This window comes from Apus apus, chromosome 12, assembly GCF_020740795.1.
Source record: "Apus apus isolate bApuApu2 chromosome 12, bApuApu2.pri.cur, whole genome shotgun sequence".
Taxonomy (NCBI): Eukaryota; Metazoa; Chordata; class Aves; order Apodiformes; family Apodidae; genus Apus; species Apus apus.
In genome coordinates this window covers 9,962,283-9,983,093 of record NC_067293.1, presented here as the reverse complement: position 1 = coordinate 9,983,093, position 20,811 = coordinate 9,962,283, and the positions used below count along the sequence as shown (strand labels likewise).

The 20,811-nt window shown below is 39.3% G+C and overlaps 1 protein-coding gene across 4 annotated transcripts in view; it reads left to right on the top strand.

The window, feature by feature from the left end:
* Nucleotides 1–20,811, top strand: part of TENM1 (teneurin transmembrane protein 1) — a 314,346-nt gene that overhangs the window by 274,657 nt on the left and 18,878 nt on the right. For all 4 annotated transcript variants that reach the window (XM_051630327.1, XM_051630326.1, XM_051630323.1 and 1 more), the window contains 2 exons: nt 15,184–15,550; nt 17,334–17,844. In XM_051630327.1, coding sequence (XP_051486287.1) covers nt 15,184–15,550; nt 17,334–17,844 — 878 coding nt within the window. The remainder of the gene's footprint in view (nt 1–15,183; nt 15,551–17,333; nt 17,845–20,811) is intronic.

Here is a 20,811-nt window from a genome sequence, read left to right as displayed (position 1 = left end):
ACTAAATATGAAATGGTGAGTTTTGATGGTTTTAATTTCCTTTTAAAAAATGCAAATAGCCTTTAACAAATGAGTCACAACAGGGGGTCTGCCCAATGCAGAACTAAAATTATTTTATTTTTTAAATCAAAATGAAATTAAAAAGATACACTTTTAGGGCTGAAATCAAATATCCCAAGTTTCTAAGTAAATTTAGCCTTAAAATCCTAATTTAGTAGGTTGGCTACTTGCCAGAAACAGATTTAGCTTACCTTGCTCCACAGCATAGATCCAGTGCCATTGAGAAATGGCTTCTGCAAAATCATAGGTAAGAAAAAGCATGTTACAGAGCAAATTCTTCTTATTATTGCTCTCAAGGCATCAGCATTCAGCACTGGTAGAGCCTTCTTTTTTCACAGAAGCAGAAATAAACATTTTTTTTAATCCATGAACAATCCACATGCTTTCATGCTGCAGAACCTACAGGAAACTATTGCTGCACATTTCTCAAAATTTTGCAAATGCTTCAGTATTCTAGGAAATCAAGATATGTTCTTACCGCATAGATTGAGATAAATCAGGTAAATTGTGAATGCATGCCAGTAATTATTCTAAGCATAATAAATAAAGGCATATTAAAGCATCCCTAAAAAGTGGCCAGTCTCATTTTCTAACTCTTAGTATAACTTTCTGTCACTGATAGTTGAAGTCACATTGTAAACAATCTGCAGTACAGATGTACATACAGCTTTTGGAAGCATCACTTGTTTGGAGGATTTGTTTTGTGGGGAGTTTTGTGAATCTACTTATTGAAATTTTTCACAAAATCCACACTTCTGACATTTTTCACATATGCAGTAAAACTCAGAGATTAGGTATATGCCAAGAATGCATATTCTGAAAAGTAACCGTATAAAACTTTCTGAATAGTCTTCTTCCAAAATTGTTGGTGGTAGCCAGAAAACTCTATGAAATAATCACATCCTCTTGAAGGGAAGCATGTTAACCTGAAATTATATCAAAGAAATAAGGGAATGATATTTTCACTTAGTCAGAAACAATTGTGTGTCCTTGCAAGACTGCTGAGTTTATTCCAGAATGGCATAAACATAAATGAAAAATGAATTTGGCCCATCTCCACTAAATTGTTTTTTGGCCAAATTACAAATGGCATTTACATCAAGAGAATGTGGTCTGCTCACAAATTGTGTGTTTAGAGCAACTTATGAAATAGGTTAATAAAATCAATTCTCAAAGCTAAATTTGTTCTGACAATAAAATCAACGACTCGCTCAAAATCAATATTTTTTGATTTACTGAAGTACAAAAATGTACTCTTGAAGTAAACATATAGAATAACTGCCCATTGTGAAAACTACCATAAATGACAAGCTTTCACTTTAAGGCATTAATTTTAATAAATAAGTTGATTATGAAAGGGTTTAGTCTTTTATTTCAGTATCAGTTTTGATGAAAACACTTCTTATTAATCATTCTGTGTTTGTTATTCAACACCTTCTCATTCTTAAGCATAGTATTCTGCATTCATAACAGGGGAAGGACAGCTGGGGTTGAAAAGATTGTATGTTGTGGCAGATAAGCCACCAAGCTCTGAATAATTACTTCAATCTCATACTTCACCATGAGGATGTTAATCTGAATTTAGAAGAAAAGGACATTCGGCTGAGGTATTTATATGGTCTGCCAGCATTCACTGTACTATTTCATCATATACCAAACTTGGATGAATTTTCTTCTCAGCACAGATGATTTTAGTGTTTTTCCATTAGTTAGTAAGAGCAAATTTAAAGAAAATGGCTCTTCAGAGCTATGTTTATGAATATATATGTGTATATACTCAACACTCACTGTTGGTGCCAGGACTTTAGCAGACACCTACATTAAAATCAGTTATTCCAGTATCTTTCATTCTGATAGAGCCAGTCATATTTTTTGAAAATGCTGCCTCTTGAAACCCTGAATACTAGACCATCATTCATTCTAGGTTAATTGATGAATAAACCCATATTGAATCTTAGAGTTTTGCATCTGAGCTGGAGGCCCCATGGATTGAGCTAACTGATCTCCCAAAAGAGAAGGAATAAAGATTTCCTTCTCTCAAATTGAAGCCCAGCTGAAGAGAACAGAATTACCTGCTATATCTCCTACCCTCCCTTTACCCTTTGGATGGGAACACTACTCTAGGTACTCTAAATCAGGCATATAAGCTTCGGTATAAAATACTCCTACTGACTCCTCGAGTTGCTGCACTGCTGACTGCTCACCAAACTTGCACCAGCAATGGGCTGGCTGGGGGCACCACCCCACAGCAGGACCTGTGGCAGAGCCTTCTCGCCACAAGCCACAACAAGAGTGCTAAGGGGAGGTGACTTGGATGGACAGTAAAAGAAGGAAAAGAGAGGGGATCATACTTCTGTTTCACTGCCTGATAAATTTGGACTTGATCCTGGTCTAGATCAAACGTATCTCTAGGTTACTCTTTTCTCAACTCTGCATGGTTGTGTAGTGTTTGCTGCATCCCAAGGGGATACAGAAAATTTTTTGCCTGGTTATTAGTAGCAAATGAGAGCACATTGTGGGGGTATGTCTGTCTGTCAGTGTTCTTTTCCTTGCAGTAAATCAAAATCTTGGGTCAATTTTGAACAAATTTGTAGCGGAACACCAGCCTTCACAGCAATTAAATTCCTACACATTCCATAAAAATTATTAATCCAGTTGGAGGAGAGAGACCTGAAGTACCCTTTCAAAAGGAAATATTGCAGCATGAGCTTTCTTTTATTAAACTCCAGAGATTCCACTCAGGATCTAATAAATGCTCTATTCACAGGAAAAGCTTCATTTGGTGCTTGGATCTTATTAAACTCCCAAGTCAGTCAGCCATGAGACAGAAGTCCTTAGGAAACCAGACTTCATTAGATGCAGTGTTCATAGATGTTATATTGATATTGTGGGAGGTTTTGTGTGAAAGCAAAAACACTTCAGCTTAGCTTGAGTAATAAGCTTCACTTCTCTTCTGCCTCCATTGCTGCAGTGAAAGCTGAGGAGAGAATTAGCAGATCATTCTACCATCTTACAATTTCATCCTGTATCTTTCCTCCCATGAGAAATATGTGGGCTGAATTTCCACCACTCTGAACCTCAAGTCATTTATATCTGTGGGAGCTGTTTAAGCCAATTTTGAGCACAGTCCCTGCAAATATAGAGACCAAACATTTGCAAAGCAACAGAAAATTAATCCCAAGAGCTGTGTCTTAACCTGTAACCATAGCCCTGTTCTCTTGCTGATGTCAGTTCCTCTAGGCATGAGTCTGTGCCAAAGCAATAGTTCCAGCCTGATTGATGGTGTTAATAACTGTCACTGCTGTGTTCCAAAATGAAAGGTCTGGTTTGAAGACTTTTCCTTGACATTTGCACTTCATCAGCCTTTGTTCAGCAGTTCTTCACGTGAAGGAACCATCTATATTGTGTTCCTTCACATAAACTTCAGTGACACTGCAAAATTTTTTGCTCCCTTATAAAAATGTGACAGTGTTACTTACATAGGAAATTTGCTTGCATGGGTCATATTAAAAGGCGGATTTCTAGAACAGAGTTTAGAGGCAACCCACACATGGCAAGAGTGCCATGTCCTGGGCAGTCTGCTTTGAATAGAGATGAGAGGGAGAAAGCAGTATGTAATGCTGTTGATGACCTACTTTGAAATAGTGAAGGGAGAGACAAAATGCTGGAAATCACAAGTAAAGATGAGCAGAGTTGCTTGAAAATGTAGTATATATCTCAAAAATGCAAATGCTGACTTTGCTCCTGCAGTCACAAGTGCTGCAGGCACTCCCCGCCAGCATCTGCACAGGCACAATATGCTTCAGTGGCATCATGGAAACCTTTTGAGCAGAACAAAAAGCTCCCAGGACATGGTGACCTCACTTGAAAGCAGTGATGAGGGTCTGCTCATCAGAGCAAGCACAGCCTGAAGAGAACTTTCACCGGCTACGTTTGGAGGCAGGAAAGGAAAATGTGAAAGACAAAAATATCATCTAATTAATGGGTGAAAAACAGGGGGAGCGAGCTGCCAGCAGACAAACAAATTGATTCTAGGCTGAAGTACTTTTAAGCCAGGTTGAGAGCAGGGTGTCACAATGCAACTGCAGGATTACATGGATCCAATTAATTAATTAGCATTGCAGGTCAGAGAAAGACACGCTATCTCTTTAGGTGTTTCTCTACATACCCAATGTACTGCATTCTTGTAAAAGCAGAAAGTGCAAAATACTTTCTCATTGGCTTTTTTTAAAACTACATGCACAATGCTCTAATTGTGTTAGAGAACTGCATCAAAAAGCAACAACTTTGTTTTCACTGTAGCAAAGTATTACAAAACTACCCCTACTCTTGATTTACTTTCAGTCCTATTTGTGAGGCTTTTGAAACACTGTTCTAGTTATGTGTAATTAATGTATCATAAATATTCCAAATCCCTGAACTCCTTTTTTTCAGTGCTTCACAGAAACATGTTTTATGTGTATTCGTGAAATCACTCAACAAAAAGCATATAAAGCAGAAATTACAATTTATAGGCCTTTTAATTTTTATTTGTGGTTTTCCCTTACAGAACACTTTCAGAGATTTTTTCTTTTTAAAAGATCTTCATTATTGTTTTTTCTAATTTTTGCCGCATTAAGGAGCTCAGAAGAGCTGGGGTTTTTTACAATGTAAAGTTGTCTTACTCTCTGGCTCTTTTTACTCTGCTGCTTAATTTAATTTTCTTTCTTCTCAGGTTTTGCTGGAGTACCAGAGAAGCTAACTAGAGTGGAAATTGTGGCCCCAGCAAAACCAGCAGCACTTTTGCTACTGCCTCTCGCTGGGTGCTTTTCCAGGCATAATTGACAGTGTGGCAAGTGGGAGGTGTGTAGCAAGGAGCAAGTAGATCCTAAGAGAATGTATCTGTTTCTGAAAAACAAGACTGAAATGGGTGATGGACAGAGCATTTACTGAGGCATTTTCAAAGCTTTTAAAAAATGAGCCTGCCCCCCTCAATTAAGTACTAGCCTTTAGAACCCATAAGCCTGTACCAAAGAATTCCAGCCATAATAGCGTATGCAGGAGCAAGCAGTCACTAGTATCCCTACTTTGAAGCAAAACCAAGCTGAAAGCCTTTTTTAAAAAGTTTCTTTGGGTGGAAGATAAAATAATCATTTCCCAGTGCTGAAGGAGAGGTTAAATTGCCTCTCTTTGACAGGAACTGAGCAAAAAGAGGCTTGTAGCATTAGGACCTCAGGTGGAACAAAGTCTGTGACTGTTCATGAATCAAACTTGTAGGTGTATAATGTGCTTTTTAGAATATCAAACAGGATGGTTTCATCACAGCTCATTTTTATTCTAATCAAATTATCGCTGAATTTTAAATACTAGTCATAGAAGCGATATAGTGTGCAATGAAGTCACACTGCAATTTCTTCCTTAAAGCCCCAGTGCTCTTTTTCTATTGGTCACTTGCAAAACAACAACTCCTGGTTGATCTTCACTACACAGATTGGGAGGAAGCCTTCAAAAATAAAGGCAGAAAACCAGTGTAAATGAAAAAAGGCAATATATGCTTTTAAATCTATTGTCAGGTTGCTGAAATTTTACATAGCTGCAAACTGCTGCATTTGAAAGCTGTAAAAGAAGGTGTGGGTATGGTTGTATGACTGAAAGCATTGTACTGCAAAAATGGGTGGACGGGGAGGTTAAAAAAGCCAAGTACAATGATGCTTCTGGTCTGCAAAATGCTCCAGGTGATAAGGGGAACCTGACTGTCCACAGATCCTGTCAAAACAGCACAGCAATAATAACACCTTACAAAGGGCAGGACTTTGAAGCATGTCAGCAGAAGGGTATTCTAGAGGGTCTTGTTTCCTTGCTGCCTGAGTACTTGTCAGGTCTCAAAGCTGGTTATAAACAAGGACTGAAAAGGTTTTAGTACCAAGAAGTGTTGCTTTGGAAGTATTAGTGGTATCTCCAATTTTGTTATTAGGACTAAGTTTGCCCAGAGTTATGTTTACAAGCATAACTGAAGTTAAATAAAAGTGAGATGTGACAACCGCAGAAAGTAACATGGCAGGAGCTGCAGCCTGGGCAATGACAGCTAAGAATTCCTGATTTCCCATCTTAAGGATACTGTATTTGCTTCAGCATCTTTTCTGCCAAGTTAAGAAAAAAAAAAAAAAAAAAAAGACACTGTGTCAGCGGAAGAAAAAAATGCAAGTGTCAAAACAGAAATTGGTTGGATCCATTTGTAGTGTGCTACCATACAGAGGTTACATTTATAGCTGTGCATTATGAAGCTTAGGCCAGAGAGAGGGATGCAAGCAGAATGATAGAGAGCACCGTTTTATGCAGCATGTTACTCTAACAATAACTCTCACATTTACAAACAAATTAGCTGAAAATGTCTGAAGGACATTCAGCATTTACAAACTGGGCCTCATCTCCTGCTGATAGATTCCTTTGGGGTGGGTATGGCATGCAAAATGATACACTGCCTTGGAGAATAAATTTATGAAGTTTAGCAATGTAGGTCACATTGCAGGAAAATCATAAATGTCGGAACATCACTCAGCAGCCATTCAATCAACTGCTCAAAGCAAAATGGGAAACTGAACAGCATGTAGCTGTCTCTGGTGAGAACTGGGGAAAGTCATGATGTGATGTAAAACCCTTCAGGTCCTCCATCCATCCATATGTATTTCTTCTTTCTTCTATTTTTCTTGCCGGTTCAGACTCATATTTCTGTGTCCATATCAATAGTGACAGCAAAACCAACTTGTTTTTTGCTATTACTACCATGAACTAAGCATGTTGGGTGGCTCATGAAAGCTAGGCCAAAAATTTGGGAAATCAGGAGAGGTCAAATGTTTGAAACTTGGTAAAAGTAGCCTTGTCATAAGGAACTAGTTTAATTGTGAAATCATTTTTGTGTGCTCCCATCCAGAAGGATTTATGACTTAGCTATTTGCATCAGGTTTTTTGGATTTGATTTGAATGAATAAGGAAAAGATGATCTTTTAATAGAACGTTTCTTGATCTGGCATTCTAGATCTAGACATTGCTGAGAGCTTGATATCCAGAGGTTTATACTTTTGCTAGGGATTTACAACTTTGCTAGGCTTTCTGAAGACATCTAGCACCTTTGTAGGTCTAGGAACCTTTATATATCTAGAGCTTTTTGGAGCCAGGGTGGGAGGGCATCCATAGCTTCTGGAGCATGTCTAGAGACTCACTAGATCTTTTTCCTGTGATGATTTGGAAACCTGTTAGAGCTTTTTATCAGAGCCTGCCTAGCACTTCTCTGGAGCCCTTCTGCAGCCTTTTCTAGCTTGGCAGGCTTGTCTAGATCCAGCACCCTTCTGGGCCCTTTCTGAATACAGAACTCCAGGGACCCCTTTTAGGGCCTCCCTTCCATCCCACCCCCCTTTTTGTTTTTTTGCAAGAGACTTTTTAGAGATTTCTGAGCCCTTTTAGGTCTAGAGCCTCTCTATGACTTTCTAGATCTAAAGCTCAGCTACTGAAAATCAAAAACTTTCTTTCACAATCTGATTAAGAGCCTGTTGGAAACCTAATTTCAGGTACACTTTTAAAATCTTTGTCTAGAGCCTTTTTGGAAGGCAAGAAAACCGAGTGCCTCTCCTTTTACATCGAGGTTGTTTCCTTCTCAAGCTTGAGATACATTATGTAGCTGAGTGGTAATTCTTCAGTTTTGCTTGAAAAAACATAAGTCCTAAACTTTATCCTTGTAAGCTTTTCTTGCACAGTCTGATAATGTGTATCCAAATATGCATCACAGCAGTCATCAGTGCTCTTATCTGACAGCAGTTCAGGGACTGCTTACAGTCTTAAGCTGGAATCAAACGCTCTCGGGTGCATTTTCATGTGAGTGCCTAATCAATGTAAATACTCACATAAAAGGATTGCTGCATGAAATGCATTTGTCTGGTTTGTTCTGCAAAATGCAAGATGCCTAGTTTGTTTCTTTTTTAACTATTTTGAGTCTCACAGCAGTATATGTTTGCTTTCAATGCAGCATGACAGCTAGTTAGATTACATTCATTTTGTCCAGTTGAAATACCTAATCAGGTAAATGTGAAAAATTAGTTGCAGAAAATGATGTCATGATAACAATCTCAGTGCTAATTTTTGTTAAAGTAAGGACTTAAATTACTTGAGTTGCTTTTTATGCCTAGATTTTTTAATAGCTATATGAAAAATATGCATCATATAAAAATCAAACTTTTCTGTAATTGTTTTGCTTTAACTCTCTGCTACAGTTAGTAAATAATTAGTTCACTCTTTAAATGGATTAGAAAAAGCTATCACTATTGAATTGTGTATGGTTGTAGGAATTTGCCATAGCAGATACCTTGCCAAAAACATGGATTGCAGGATATCTCTTTTTCCCATCCTTCTTTCTTTCACTTGCAGAAATTGTGTTTGTGAGTTTAATGGTGTAACTCATACGGGAAAGCTTAAACGGCAGAAGTGAATTTGCATTTTCTTGTGAAAGCAGTCAAGTTAGCATTTGTTCTGATCCTGGCAGGAATGTGTTTTGCAGCCCTGATCCAGCTGAGGAGGCAGCTGTGGCTCGTGGCTCCCACCCGCCCAACTGGCAACCTGCTGGCAGCGGCTTCTCATCCTTTGCTGCCCCTGGTCTCATGTTCTTCCCAGCCCTGGGGTGAGGAAAGCACTGCCCTGAGGAGCCGTGCTGTTGTTGGAGAGTTTCCTGGGCACAAATGTGTAGGAAGTTTTAATTTCAAGAATTAAATTTAAATTTTAATGTTGAGACTGACAGGGCAGAGTCAGAGTATTTGAGTGATATATTCACAGTGGCTGGTGTTACTCAAAGGCAGGGCTTTCACTTTCTTTGCATTTTTCTGCTTTGGAAATTTCATTTCTGTGTATCCTTCCTTCCTTCCTCCCTCCCAGTTTTCAGGCCAGATGCTTTTATGCACCTCAGTAGTTACTGAAGGCAAAAGACACCATAACATACAAGCTCCAGTTCTCAAACAGCCTTTAATAAGTGTCTCCATTAAAGCTTTTCAAGATCTTCCTCCCACCTTTTCTGCATTGGCAGCACACTGGCTTTCCAGAACTTCTGAGCCCAAAATGGAAAGAAAAGGCCCAAACTAGTGAGAGATTTATTAAGATTTATGCAATCTTACTTTTGTGCCACATCGTCTGACAAGCACAGGACCTGGAAGTGCACTTTAGAAAGTGAGGCAAGATGGAAGCAGTCCTGTTGTTAGCTGGATTTCTACCCGGTTCCTCTCCCTCCTTTTGGCCATGAAAATTAACTGCAGCAGTGTGTTTGGGGGACATCTATTCCCACTCCAGCATGGGAGATGCATTTGAGTTAGATTCAAATTTGTGATCTATTTTGAGATATTTTAATTGAAGAGTCAAAGATTTCTCCTCTCAGAGGTACCAGCCTGATCAAAATACTTTGTAAATTCCTTCTGGGCATTTAACAAAGTATTTCTTTCACAAGCTGTATAAACCATGGGTACCATGTTTAAACAGACTTAAATGGTTTAGGAATCAAGTTCCATTGATTTTCATAGTCAATGGGCTTATGTGATTCTGGATAATATTCCCCCTGTTATTAAATAAAGATGATGTGAAACCTGTCCCCATAGAAATCAACTTTTCTTATTGATTTAGTAGGCCCAAGATTCCTCATACAGTCTTTGAAGCGCAAAGCAGAAAAAAAAATCATAAAAAAAGAAATTATGGAACAGGGAAAGCTGGAAAGTGAGAGCATAGAGAGTCTTATGGCAAGTGAAGTGAAGACAAGCGGTGAAACCATTGGAGTGGCAACTTCCCCTCACGTTCTTGCACTGGGTCCCTTATCTGCTGGAAGTAATTGATGGCAAAGGCAGGTTGGTGGGGAGAGTACTTGAGCTGTATTGCTGGAGAACTGGTGGCCTCAGACCTCTGAGCTATATCTGTAAATTTGCCACAGTGCTTTCCTAGTCCAGGGTAGAGAACAACAGTTGTTAGGCTGCAAAACTCATTTATTTGGGTTTTTCACTGGGGAACAATGAATGCAGAGAGCAAAACATTTGTGAAGTTTAGAGCGGGGACTGCTACAGCTGAACTGTATAATTCTGAATTTTAAAACATGCAGTATCAGGAGCACAAGAAACAAAGGCTCCCCCAGCATGGGAGGAGGCTGTAATCCCACCATGGGGAAGGGTTCCACAGTGTCAGACAGCAGGAGCTGAATTGTGTCTCTGTGTGCCATTAAGAAAGAAGCTAAGCTGCTGAGAGGAGCTGACAGTGTCAGTGTCAACAAAAGAAAGAGCCCAGAAGTGAGAGCAAACTGACAGAAAATGATGAAAAAATATCCATGGTTGTCAACTGTGAAAAAATAGAGAGAAATACATGTAGTGAGACATCCTGTAAAAAGTTCAGGGAAGCAGAACCAGTCTCCTTCAGCCTTGGAAACTACACACTCACTCCTGGTGCCAGTCCTTCCTCAGAGCCATTTCTGTTGTGGAAGGAAGGAGAAAGAAGGGTTTGGGTGGGAAGAGAGAAAAATGCTATTTGGAAGGACCTTGTGGTGCGTAAAAGCGTTTCGCCTGGAAACAACAGTTGAAGTGAGCTTCAACTGAAGGTAAAAACAGGAAGTTAGCAGCAAAAGAGAAACAGGGAGGTCAGGTCAGCCAGTGAGTATCGTAGAGCTGAGGAAAGGCAAAGGTAGCAGGAACAGAAATGCTTGAAGCTGAGCAGTACAGATAGGAAGTAATCCATCAGTAAGGACTATCAGAAAAAATTTTGCATTAATTTCGTGCTACTACATGAAATTGAATCAAAATACACAAGCCACTCATGGCAAGAAATCAAAGTAAAGCCTTTTTAGGGATTTATGCCGCTTCTTTTAATCCATGATAAATGAAACTTATCCTGGTGAAATTTACCCCCTGCAACCAAACACTTAAGCTCTGCATCTGCAGACAAGGATAAGTTTTTCCCTCTTTACTATTCTTGCTTTGATATAACAGTAGAATTTATCTGATCCATTTAAAATAGTACCAAAAATGCCATAGCCAGGAAATGTCATGCAAAACATGCAGAAAGTTTTAGCCATATGGTCAAAACCAAAAGTGAAGCAGTATTCTTCACAAACCAACACTTAAATGTGTATATGTGTGTGGGTCTGTATGTTTAATAATTATATGAGTGCAGGCTCTCCAATCAGTGCTGCTTTGCAAAAAACTTATGTTGTTTATTTAGTTGTAAAGCTTTTCTGTGGGCAAATTATTTAAATATATCAAAACCAACTAGGTAGGTAGGTAGATAGTTATACAAGTACATGCATATTTTGCAAGAAAGAAGCAAACACCAAAAAAAATACATTAAGGACTGAGAGCTATTTAATACTTTAATGTAGATCCCCCAGTGAAAATTCATTTAAACTAAAGCCACCTTAGTGCACTTAGTGTTTTCCAGAACAGTTGACATGAAAAAATGTATTAGAAAGCCAGACCAGTAGGTGTTAATTTTGCACTCCTCAAACCAGAGATTGATTATTTGATATAGCTGGAGCCTTTATCTTGACAGTTAAATGCTGAATTCCCAGAAAAGTTGACATGTTAATACTTATATGCAAAAGGTCTCGTTGCTCAAGGGTTCATTTGCTTTAGTAGTGCTTTCCATTGCACGTACTCAGTCTCCAGTGAACCAAACCAGAATTGTCACCTGAAAATTTCAGTCTGTGAAGAATGTGAAGTACTGACTGCTACTGAACAAACCTTGTCTGTTTGTTTATGATGGGCTAATTGGCAGTGCCATTTCTGTACACTGCTCAAAAAAATAGCTCATCAAATACATGAAAAAACACTTGCAATTGGCCCAATTTTAAGTTATAAGAAAAAGAGGCATAACTGAGAGAGGACTTTATACAGGGCTTATGGGGTACTGCTTAAAAATTAAGAAGTCTAGAAACTTATTTAATATTCTAATCCTAACTGAGGTTTTGTCTGGAAAAACTTTTAAATAGGCATAGTCATATCTGATGAGAATTGAAGTGCTTCTCTGTAATATGTTTATTGGCTCTGAATGAAGCACAACGGATGGTTTGGTCACAGAAATCTGCCAGAGGGCAGCTTGCTTTAAAAGAAAAGAAACAACTGGTGACTTTTCAAGGTAACAGTGAACCTGAGGGTGCAGTTACACTTCAGCTTAAGCTGATTTAGGTGATTAGTTTTTAGCCAGCAAACTGTCCTGAACCTTCTCTCTGTAGGAGCACATAAATGCTGGCCTTGCTGCTGGGGGCTGCACTGGGAGAAGGGACAAGGTGGGACTGCAGCATCCCCAGCTTACACCAGTTTAAGGTGCCTTGAAGTCTCATCCTGACAAGAATAGCACAGATTTTTTTCTAAATCTGTTAAATTGTTCTTCAGATTGGGAATGCTCAGGGGTTTGTGTGTAATGTTTGGTTTTAATTGGCCTATTTCACCTTTTTTCCTTTCCAGTTGCACTAGCATAAGCTTGCAGTGAGCAGCTGGTTTTTGTGCTGCAGTCTCCAGACAGGTACATGCTAGCTTTAATATTTCACCTGGGATTCAACCATTAATACATCCATGACTGCTTTAAACCTAGGAAGGAGAAGCTGTAGCCATACCTTTTGTGAGCTTTGCAGAGCAGAGAGCTGGGCAACAGTTCTGGTGTAGTAACCAAGATTATTTACATGTCCCCAGCTAAAATTTTATTCATTTTTACCATAATGCAGCTAGATTTACAGATGTGACCAGTATGGCAGCAAATGTACTTGCATTTAACAGCTGTTAATACAAAGCTTTAGGCATATTGCTGCAAGTGAAATGCACAGTTGCACAAAGGTTTATTCTAACTCAATAAACCAGATCAGCCTCAAATCAACCAGAGAAAAAGCTGTTTTGGACCAAACCAGTCCCTTTTACCTGCAAGACAGCAGGCATACCTGCACGGTGGGAGTAATTCAAAGGTAGTGTGGCTGATCCATGAAGGAAAACTAGCTCTTAAGATGTGGTCGGTGCTATGCAGAGTCTTTATGGCAAAAAAAGATAGTTTCACCCCAAAGTTTTTATTACTAATAATCCAGTTATGACTAATCAAAGATTATTTTTACAGCAGAGCTATCTATGGAAAAGGCTGTTGGAGTGTCTATTTCCTGTTAAAAAATTACCCATTTACTCTGATTGAGCAATGAAATGTTCTGTTTTAAAGGTGCATTGCAAATATGTTTTTTTCCAAGTTTCCTGAAGATAGCCTTGTAGGGATTTTTATGCTAACCAAAGAGCTGTATTTGTTGTCCCAGAGAACTCTCAGCTGAAGCGTGTGCTAACAGCAGTGTGTAAACCAGCCCTAGCACAGCGGGTGGAATCTGGGCAGTCTCACACACACTCAGAAATCAGCACCTTTATAGGAGAAATCTGTTTCCAACTGTTTCACCACATTTATCATCATTTGGAAGGATTCAACCACCTGGTTCAGAAGAGATCTTGAACCCAACAACATTAGTCTTAATGCCAGTTATTATGTTGTCTAGCAAAATGGACTGGGCACAAGGAGGAATTCGATTACTCCGTGAGACTTCATAATTGTGTGGTGCACCACATAACCACGCAGGGTGAGACATGGTAGCCACAAAGCCCTCACTTTATTAAAACATCAATTATCAAACCAGCAATGTACTTCTGGAAATGAAATTATTCAGGAAATACTAATGCTTGAGAAAGGGAGAGACTTGGCCTCCAGCCTGATTCCTGAGCTGACCCCAGTGAGCAGGTGGCTTGTGATGGCCACACATTCCACCATATGTTATTCCTCAGTGCTGAGCATTGTATTAGCATCTGCAGTCTCTAAATTCATAGATCTTTTAATTAGCACAGTGGAAAAATGAGCAAAACCAGCAACAAAATCAGTAAAATAAACAATAGATGCTTCTGTGACCTATAAAGTATATAAAACTGTTACATTTTAGCCTGGTAGTTATTCTCTTCTGATTATTGAAATATTTAGTCCAAAAAAATTCCACTCAGATAAAAGCAGCCATCTCTGCACAAACGAAGCATCCTGAGACAGACAAAAGTAGGCTGTCCTGCCTGTTCTCTCACCTTTCCATAGGCAAACTGCAGTCCAAATCCTCCACTGGCCATCAGCTGGGGAGAGGGACCAGTCTACTCTCATTTCCCAGTTCAGTGATCTTGCACTGCCTATTGACCTTCCTTATCAGGAGGAATTTGAAGGTCTGGGCTACAATCAGGAGCCTGCATAACTGGTTGACTTTTAGGTTGACAGGCTGTCCCACCTTTAGTTAGGAGCATGTTTAATTCCTCCAGATGCTGATACAACAGGTATCAGATGAGTGAGGTCATTCCTCTAGCATTTCATTGAGCCAGATTTGGAAAATGTGCTTGGTTGGCACTCTCACCTGCATGGAAAAGGCAAAAGGCTAAACTTAAATATGAAGAATGTATTTAAATTGTGTCTGAAACACCGAATTCACAAGGCAAAATAATTATAAGTAATTACGGCTTGACTGTTGTATCATGTGAAGAGTGATATACTGGTGGTTCTATTATGTTACAAAGAATTAAGTTTTATTTCTTATATTTCTCATGGCATATAAGTCTTATTAACATTTCCTGCTTAGTAAGTAAATTGTGGAAATGTGTCATCCTCTTCTAGTATGTCATTTTCCTTTTGTACTAACAGTCAATTAAAGTGTTAGGACATTGAAAACCTCTAACTGTTTTCCACTCTGCCAGTCTTGACTGCAACCTTGAAACAATAACATTCAGACCTGGAAAATTTTCTGCGTGATGCTGCATGACATGAAGTGTGTATTTTTATTTGCATGACTGCATAGATATAATAAAGTTCCCGCCTTAATGGACTTGTGCAAATATCTCCCAGAGGGTGCTAAATTACTTTTCAGATCAAGTTTTGTTCCACACTGGATGGGGGCCTCAGAAAAGAGTATCCTTGTTGAAACTTCTGCTAAACCCAATTAAAGATACATACTAGAGAAGTAGTGCTGGGTGAATCCACCGAGTGCCTTGATGACATGGTGATTGGAGATGGTTGATTGAAGCTGCCTTACTGTCTTAATCATTCTTTTTTCTTTTTTTTTTTCCCCTCCCTTCCCCTTTAATTTTTTTCCAGGTGCGGTTAGAGTGGCCAACAGACCTTACAGTGAACCCTCTAGACAATTCACTGTATGTCCTGGACAACAACATTGTCCTGCAGATCTCTGAGAACAGGCGCGTGCGAATTATTGCAGGGCGCCCCATTCACTGCCAGGTGCCAGGCATCGACCACTTCATCGTCAGCAAGGTGGCCATCCATTCCACCCTGGAGTCAGCCAGGGCCATCGCTGTATCTCACAGTGGGATACTCTACATTGCAGAGACAGATGAAAGAAAGATCAACCGTATACAGCAGGTCACAACCAACGGGGAGATCTCCATCATCGCTGGAGCCCCGTCAGATTGTGACTGCAAGATTGATCCTAATTGTGACTGTTTTTCAGGTAAGATGATGCTAGTTATTTCCTTTGTCTGATCTGTTGAAATCCCCTGGCACAGGTGCAGTGACAGCACAGTGCAAAGTGATAAGAGGAAGGAGAGATGAGCATTGTTCTGTTTCCTTGAAAAGCCAAAAGCCTTATCAACAGCTCTTTATGGATTTAATCCATTGGATGTAGAGATGCGAGTCTTCCAGTTGGCACTGGAGTAACCTCAGGGTAGACTTAGCTTTTCCACTTTTGATACAGAGATTACACACCATTCAGAATTAGCTCCAAGTCTGACTTTCTGTGTCAGTTCTTGTTTGTCCCTGTTGAATATTGTACCAGCCCTGTCCAGATTGCATCTAGCTGCCACTGGGTTGAGCAGCCTTTCTCACCAAGAAGAGGACCAAGGTGTTTCACATCCCATGAAAAACACAAGCTTATGCCTACTCATCACTTATGCCACACTGCACAGCCAGCAAAATGACACAAACATGTAACATGCAGAATTTCCTTGTGTGTTTTAAGCTGGAACAGCCAGTGCCAGGCCTGCACTGCACCACTGGACATTCTCAGCAACACAGCTCCTCTTCCCTGCATGCACCAAAACAAATTGTGGCACTTTTTTTTCATAAAAACATATTTCATAACAGGCCAAAGGACAGCATTCCCATATACAGAGATGTGCAGTCTGTTGTCATCTCTAAGAACCACTGTGTTCAGCTCCATAACGTCATCATTATTCTTAAGCTTCCCATTTCAAGTAAAAGGTTAATTACTGACAAGAAAACATTAAGTGTGTCAAGAATGGAGAGGAAAAAATGTAAATGGTCTTCCAGAGAAGGTGGGTTGCTGACCCAGCATTGTAATGATAATCAAAGCTTCATGTGCATTGCCAAGTGCTGCCAGCTTCAGTCACAGCTGTGGTAGACCAGTGCTGAAAAGAACCTGTTCTGGGTTCCTTTTGAAGGAAACTGCCCTTGGTGCTGAAAAATAAAAAAGCTGCGGCATATCTAATGATTGTGCCAGTCCTGGGTTAGTGAAACGCAGGGTCAGAAGACCAGCTAATTTGTCTGTTTCCAAGGAAGCATGGGGTATGCTCAAAATCTCCATCAGATTTCATTTCTCAGTCAGGAGCAGTACAGCAATACAAACAGTATTGTGTTTTTCTCTAAGAGTGAGGTTTAATATGCTTTCTTGCTAGTTACAGAAAATCCTGCTCATGTAAAGTCATTTTGATATGCATATATAACCCATGATAATGCAAATATCCTCCTCAAACCTTAAAATACACAAACCAAGTAAACATCCAAGTGATACTTGAAGAGATGGTTTCTCAAGGCCCTTTTTTACTGTTATTCTTGTTTTATTTTCCTGTAGTGTTGAGTTTTTAATAAGTATAAACTAATGCTTGGTTCAGTGTCATTTTAGCTGAATTACTGGGGTTTATTTTCTCTTTTATTTCTAACACTATTCTACTTTAACTGCATGCCAATGAACAAGTAGTGGGGAATGAAACTTCAGAGTTTTTTTCTTTCACAATCTAGCCATTAATGCTTTCCTGAGCAGCAGGGTTTTGGCCTTAGCAAAAATGGTGTAAATTAGATAATTTATATTCTTGTTTGTCTTCACTGAGACTGATTTAGAATTGCACCAGCCTTAGATAATATGGCTTTAATTAGTTGGCTGAAGATACCGTTTTATTGACCTGTAAATGATACTGAGGAGAAGCAGTGTGTCAGGCTATGGGGATCAGCTTAAATAGGGACATTACAAATTACTAAAATTAGCATTTCTCCTCCAGGTGATGGTGGATATGCCAAAGATGCAAAGCTGAAAGCACCTTCTTCTCTAGCAGTCTCTCCTGATGACACTCTGTACGTAGCAGACCTTGGCAATGTTCGCATCCGTGCCATCAGCAGGAACAAGGCTCACCTCAGTGACACCAACATGTATGAGATTGCTTCACCAGCAGACCAAGAGCTCTATCAGTTCACCATCAATGGCACCCACCTGCACACGCTGAACCTCATAACAAGGGACTACATTTACAACTTCACCTACAGCGGGGAAGGGGATATTGGCACCATCACCAGCAGCAATGGGAATTCGGTTCACATCCGCAGAGACACCAGTGGGCTGCCCCTGTGGGTCGTGGTGCCAGGAGGCCAAGTGTACTGGTTGACAATAAGCAGCAATGGGGTTCTCAAAAGAGTTTATGCCCAAGGCTACAACTTGGCTTTGATGACATATCCTGGAAACACAGGGCTTTTAGCAACTAAAAGCGATGAAAACGGATGGACAACTGTGTATGAGTAAGTCCATGACATTAAATGCTTCATGTAAGGAGTTTTAAATCAACATTGAAATATTTTTAGTCAGTTCTAGTAATTTAAAAAAACCCTCTCTTCTACTAACACTGCGTGAGAAAGGACAAATAGTGTTGTTGCACAAGCTTTTACAATGAAACTACCATTTCTGCAGTGCCGAAGCCTGTCATATGTAAAAGCTCTGTACATAGTGCTCATTAAGCATAGCAAAAAGTGCCTGAAATCATACTTCATTTGCACTTCATTATTGTGAATCTATTTCTCCAAATGAAAGTATGATCGTGGACTTTTTTTTAACCAAAACAGTAGAGGCAAGTTGTGAGAAGGGGATGTTGCAAAGGAAACTGGGAATTTCAGTGGAAGGAATATTCAAAGACAAGAGTGGACTTGTCTCTATCAGCAGAAGAATAGGATATAAAATAACAAAAGGAAAAGTAATAGCAAAAGGCTATATGTAAGGGAAGCAGGAATGGCCTCATAAGCAATACATTCAGGAGACCTTTGACAGGACCTCTAAGAAGCAAGACAAGACAGTTAAAGATGTAGTCAGAACATCCCAGTCATCCCAGAGAGAGAACAACACAAGAGCAAGTTAATTTTTCATTTATAAAGAGGTGTGATATATCAGGTTTTCTCATTATTTGTAATTAATTGTCATAATCCCTGTTTGAGGATGTGACAAGTGATGGATGGAAATTCAACATTAGCATTTCAGTAGTAGTTCAGCCTCTTCAAGGAGGATAATAATAATGCCTGCTCTCTGTGGAGCATAGGAGTTCATGGTCAAAAACTAAAAGGAAAAGCCATCCAGGTGAGATATGAACAGAAATTGAGGAGAATTCAGTTACTGCAAGAATCACCTGGAGAGGAAGTTGAGTCATCATCGTTACAGGTTTTTAGAATTCTATTTTCTTAAAATAGAAGTAGAAGAAAAGCAGAGAAAGCTGTTGCCTAGTGTGTGGAATTTTTTATTCAAAAGGATGTTTGTCCATCCCGCCCTCTATTATTCTTTCAAAGACTAAATTGATAGGGGGGACGAAAGTATAAACCATTATATAGGGCCAATTTTGACAATATGCAGGAAAACAAAACCATACAGGGCCTTCCTGGTTCAGTTCTCATTATTAGACATCTACTGATACACATTTAAATTATCTTGCAACAAGACAAGCTCCTGGTGCTGTCTAAACACTGATCTGAGTGTTACCTTTTATAAACAGGACTGACCTAAAATACATGCTTCTCTGTAATAGTTTTAACACTGAGAGTGATCCATTTAAATCCCTACTTGAGGATGGAATCAATTCAGACCATGGACCAATGACACTTTCAAAAAGCTTTTGCAGTTGCTCTGAGTCATGCCTGTTGCTTCTTAAAATGTTGAACACCATGCATTGTTGCAGGGCCTTGATTGTTAGAACAGGTTATTTGTCATCATGTGCTTCTCAATCCTGGGGTTCTTACTTCATCCCATAATCATTGAGTGTAAATACAATTATTGCTTGTGCCTGTTGTCTTCTGGCAAGTTGTTGAAGTATCACTCAAGCACAGTAAGATATAATACAGATTTCCTCACAAAGAGATACCTGTTCCTTGGAAAGATTAATATCATGTATATGATTAACACAAAGACATTTTTATAAATTAAGCAGTTTTTCATACTTTCCCAGCTTTAACTACAGGCTAGGTAACACTGTCCTCGCTGATGCTTTGATTGTCGAGGCTTTGCGTGACTGTGTACTTCTGCCAGTCTAGATCAGTCAGTAGAAATTAACAGAATTACACATTAACATGACAAAAACAATAGCGGAATTAACTAGTGAAACCATGTCATTAATATTTATGTTCGGTCCAATATTTTAAGTCATCTTCATAATCTACTGCAAATTCCTGGAAGTCACAGAAAGTCATCCAAGCTGCTGCAGCCAGAGGAGCAGTTGACTGTAATCAGTGCTGTGCTGAGTAGATGTGCTTTCAGGAGGTGCTGCTCACCTTCTGCCATGTGCAGGTCATGGGGCATGATGGTCCTTAGTTATCCTTTAACCAGACGATATTTTCCAGACAGGTCACATTCTGAACTGACACCTGATTTCAGTTTGAAAATTAGATTTTTCTTTTAGAGAGTGACTTATATGTGAATTGCTTCCAAGTCCCATATGAACATAATATTGGAGCTAAGAGAATTATTGTATGAGCACCTTTCAAATTGCTTTCAGTCGTCTTCTCTGTTTAAGCTAGATTTGCATTCACATCCAGAAGTTCAACCCATGCCTCTGTCAAGCTGAAATAGGGATGAGTTTGTTTAACAACACATATCACACTTACTCAGGAATATGAGCAAAGATAATGAACTGTTCAGAACATCTACCTGTATGTCAGATTCACTAGCAGAGGGAAATTATTGAGGTAGAAAACCACCTACAAAAGTACTTGTCATCCATCTACTCTAATCTGATGGAATGGAAGTACTGAAAGAGCTCTTGCATAAAATTATAGCTAATGTACAATTTTCAGTCATCTAGATTTTTTTAATATTGTGTCATTAAAACTGTAAAAGGGGAGGGGGATCACTGGGCCTCAATTAGATCAAGGGCAAGAAAACACCTGCAAGAAACAACTCTCTCTGAAAAAATTAATTAGACTGCTTTCCCTTTGAAATGATATAACTCTTAACCGTGCTACACATAGAAATGCAAATGGATTGTGAAACTTTATCCCCAAGTGTGCATTTCAAATATTGGTGAGCACTTCCTCATGTGAATACTGAAATCAATGCAATTATTTGCATGATTAAATGGTCACCAACATGATTAACAGTGGCGTAAGTGGGCCCCAAATTAAAATTAAGAAATGTGTCATTATTCTGCCCTATTAGTATGGGTAGGACATTGCTTTGCAGGAATTGAGTCCCAGTGTGCTACTATTTATCATGTGAAAGGTGGCAGAACCTGT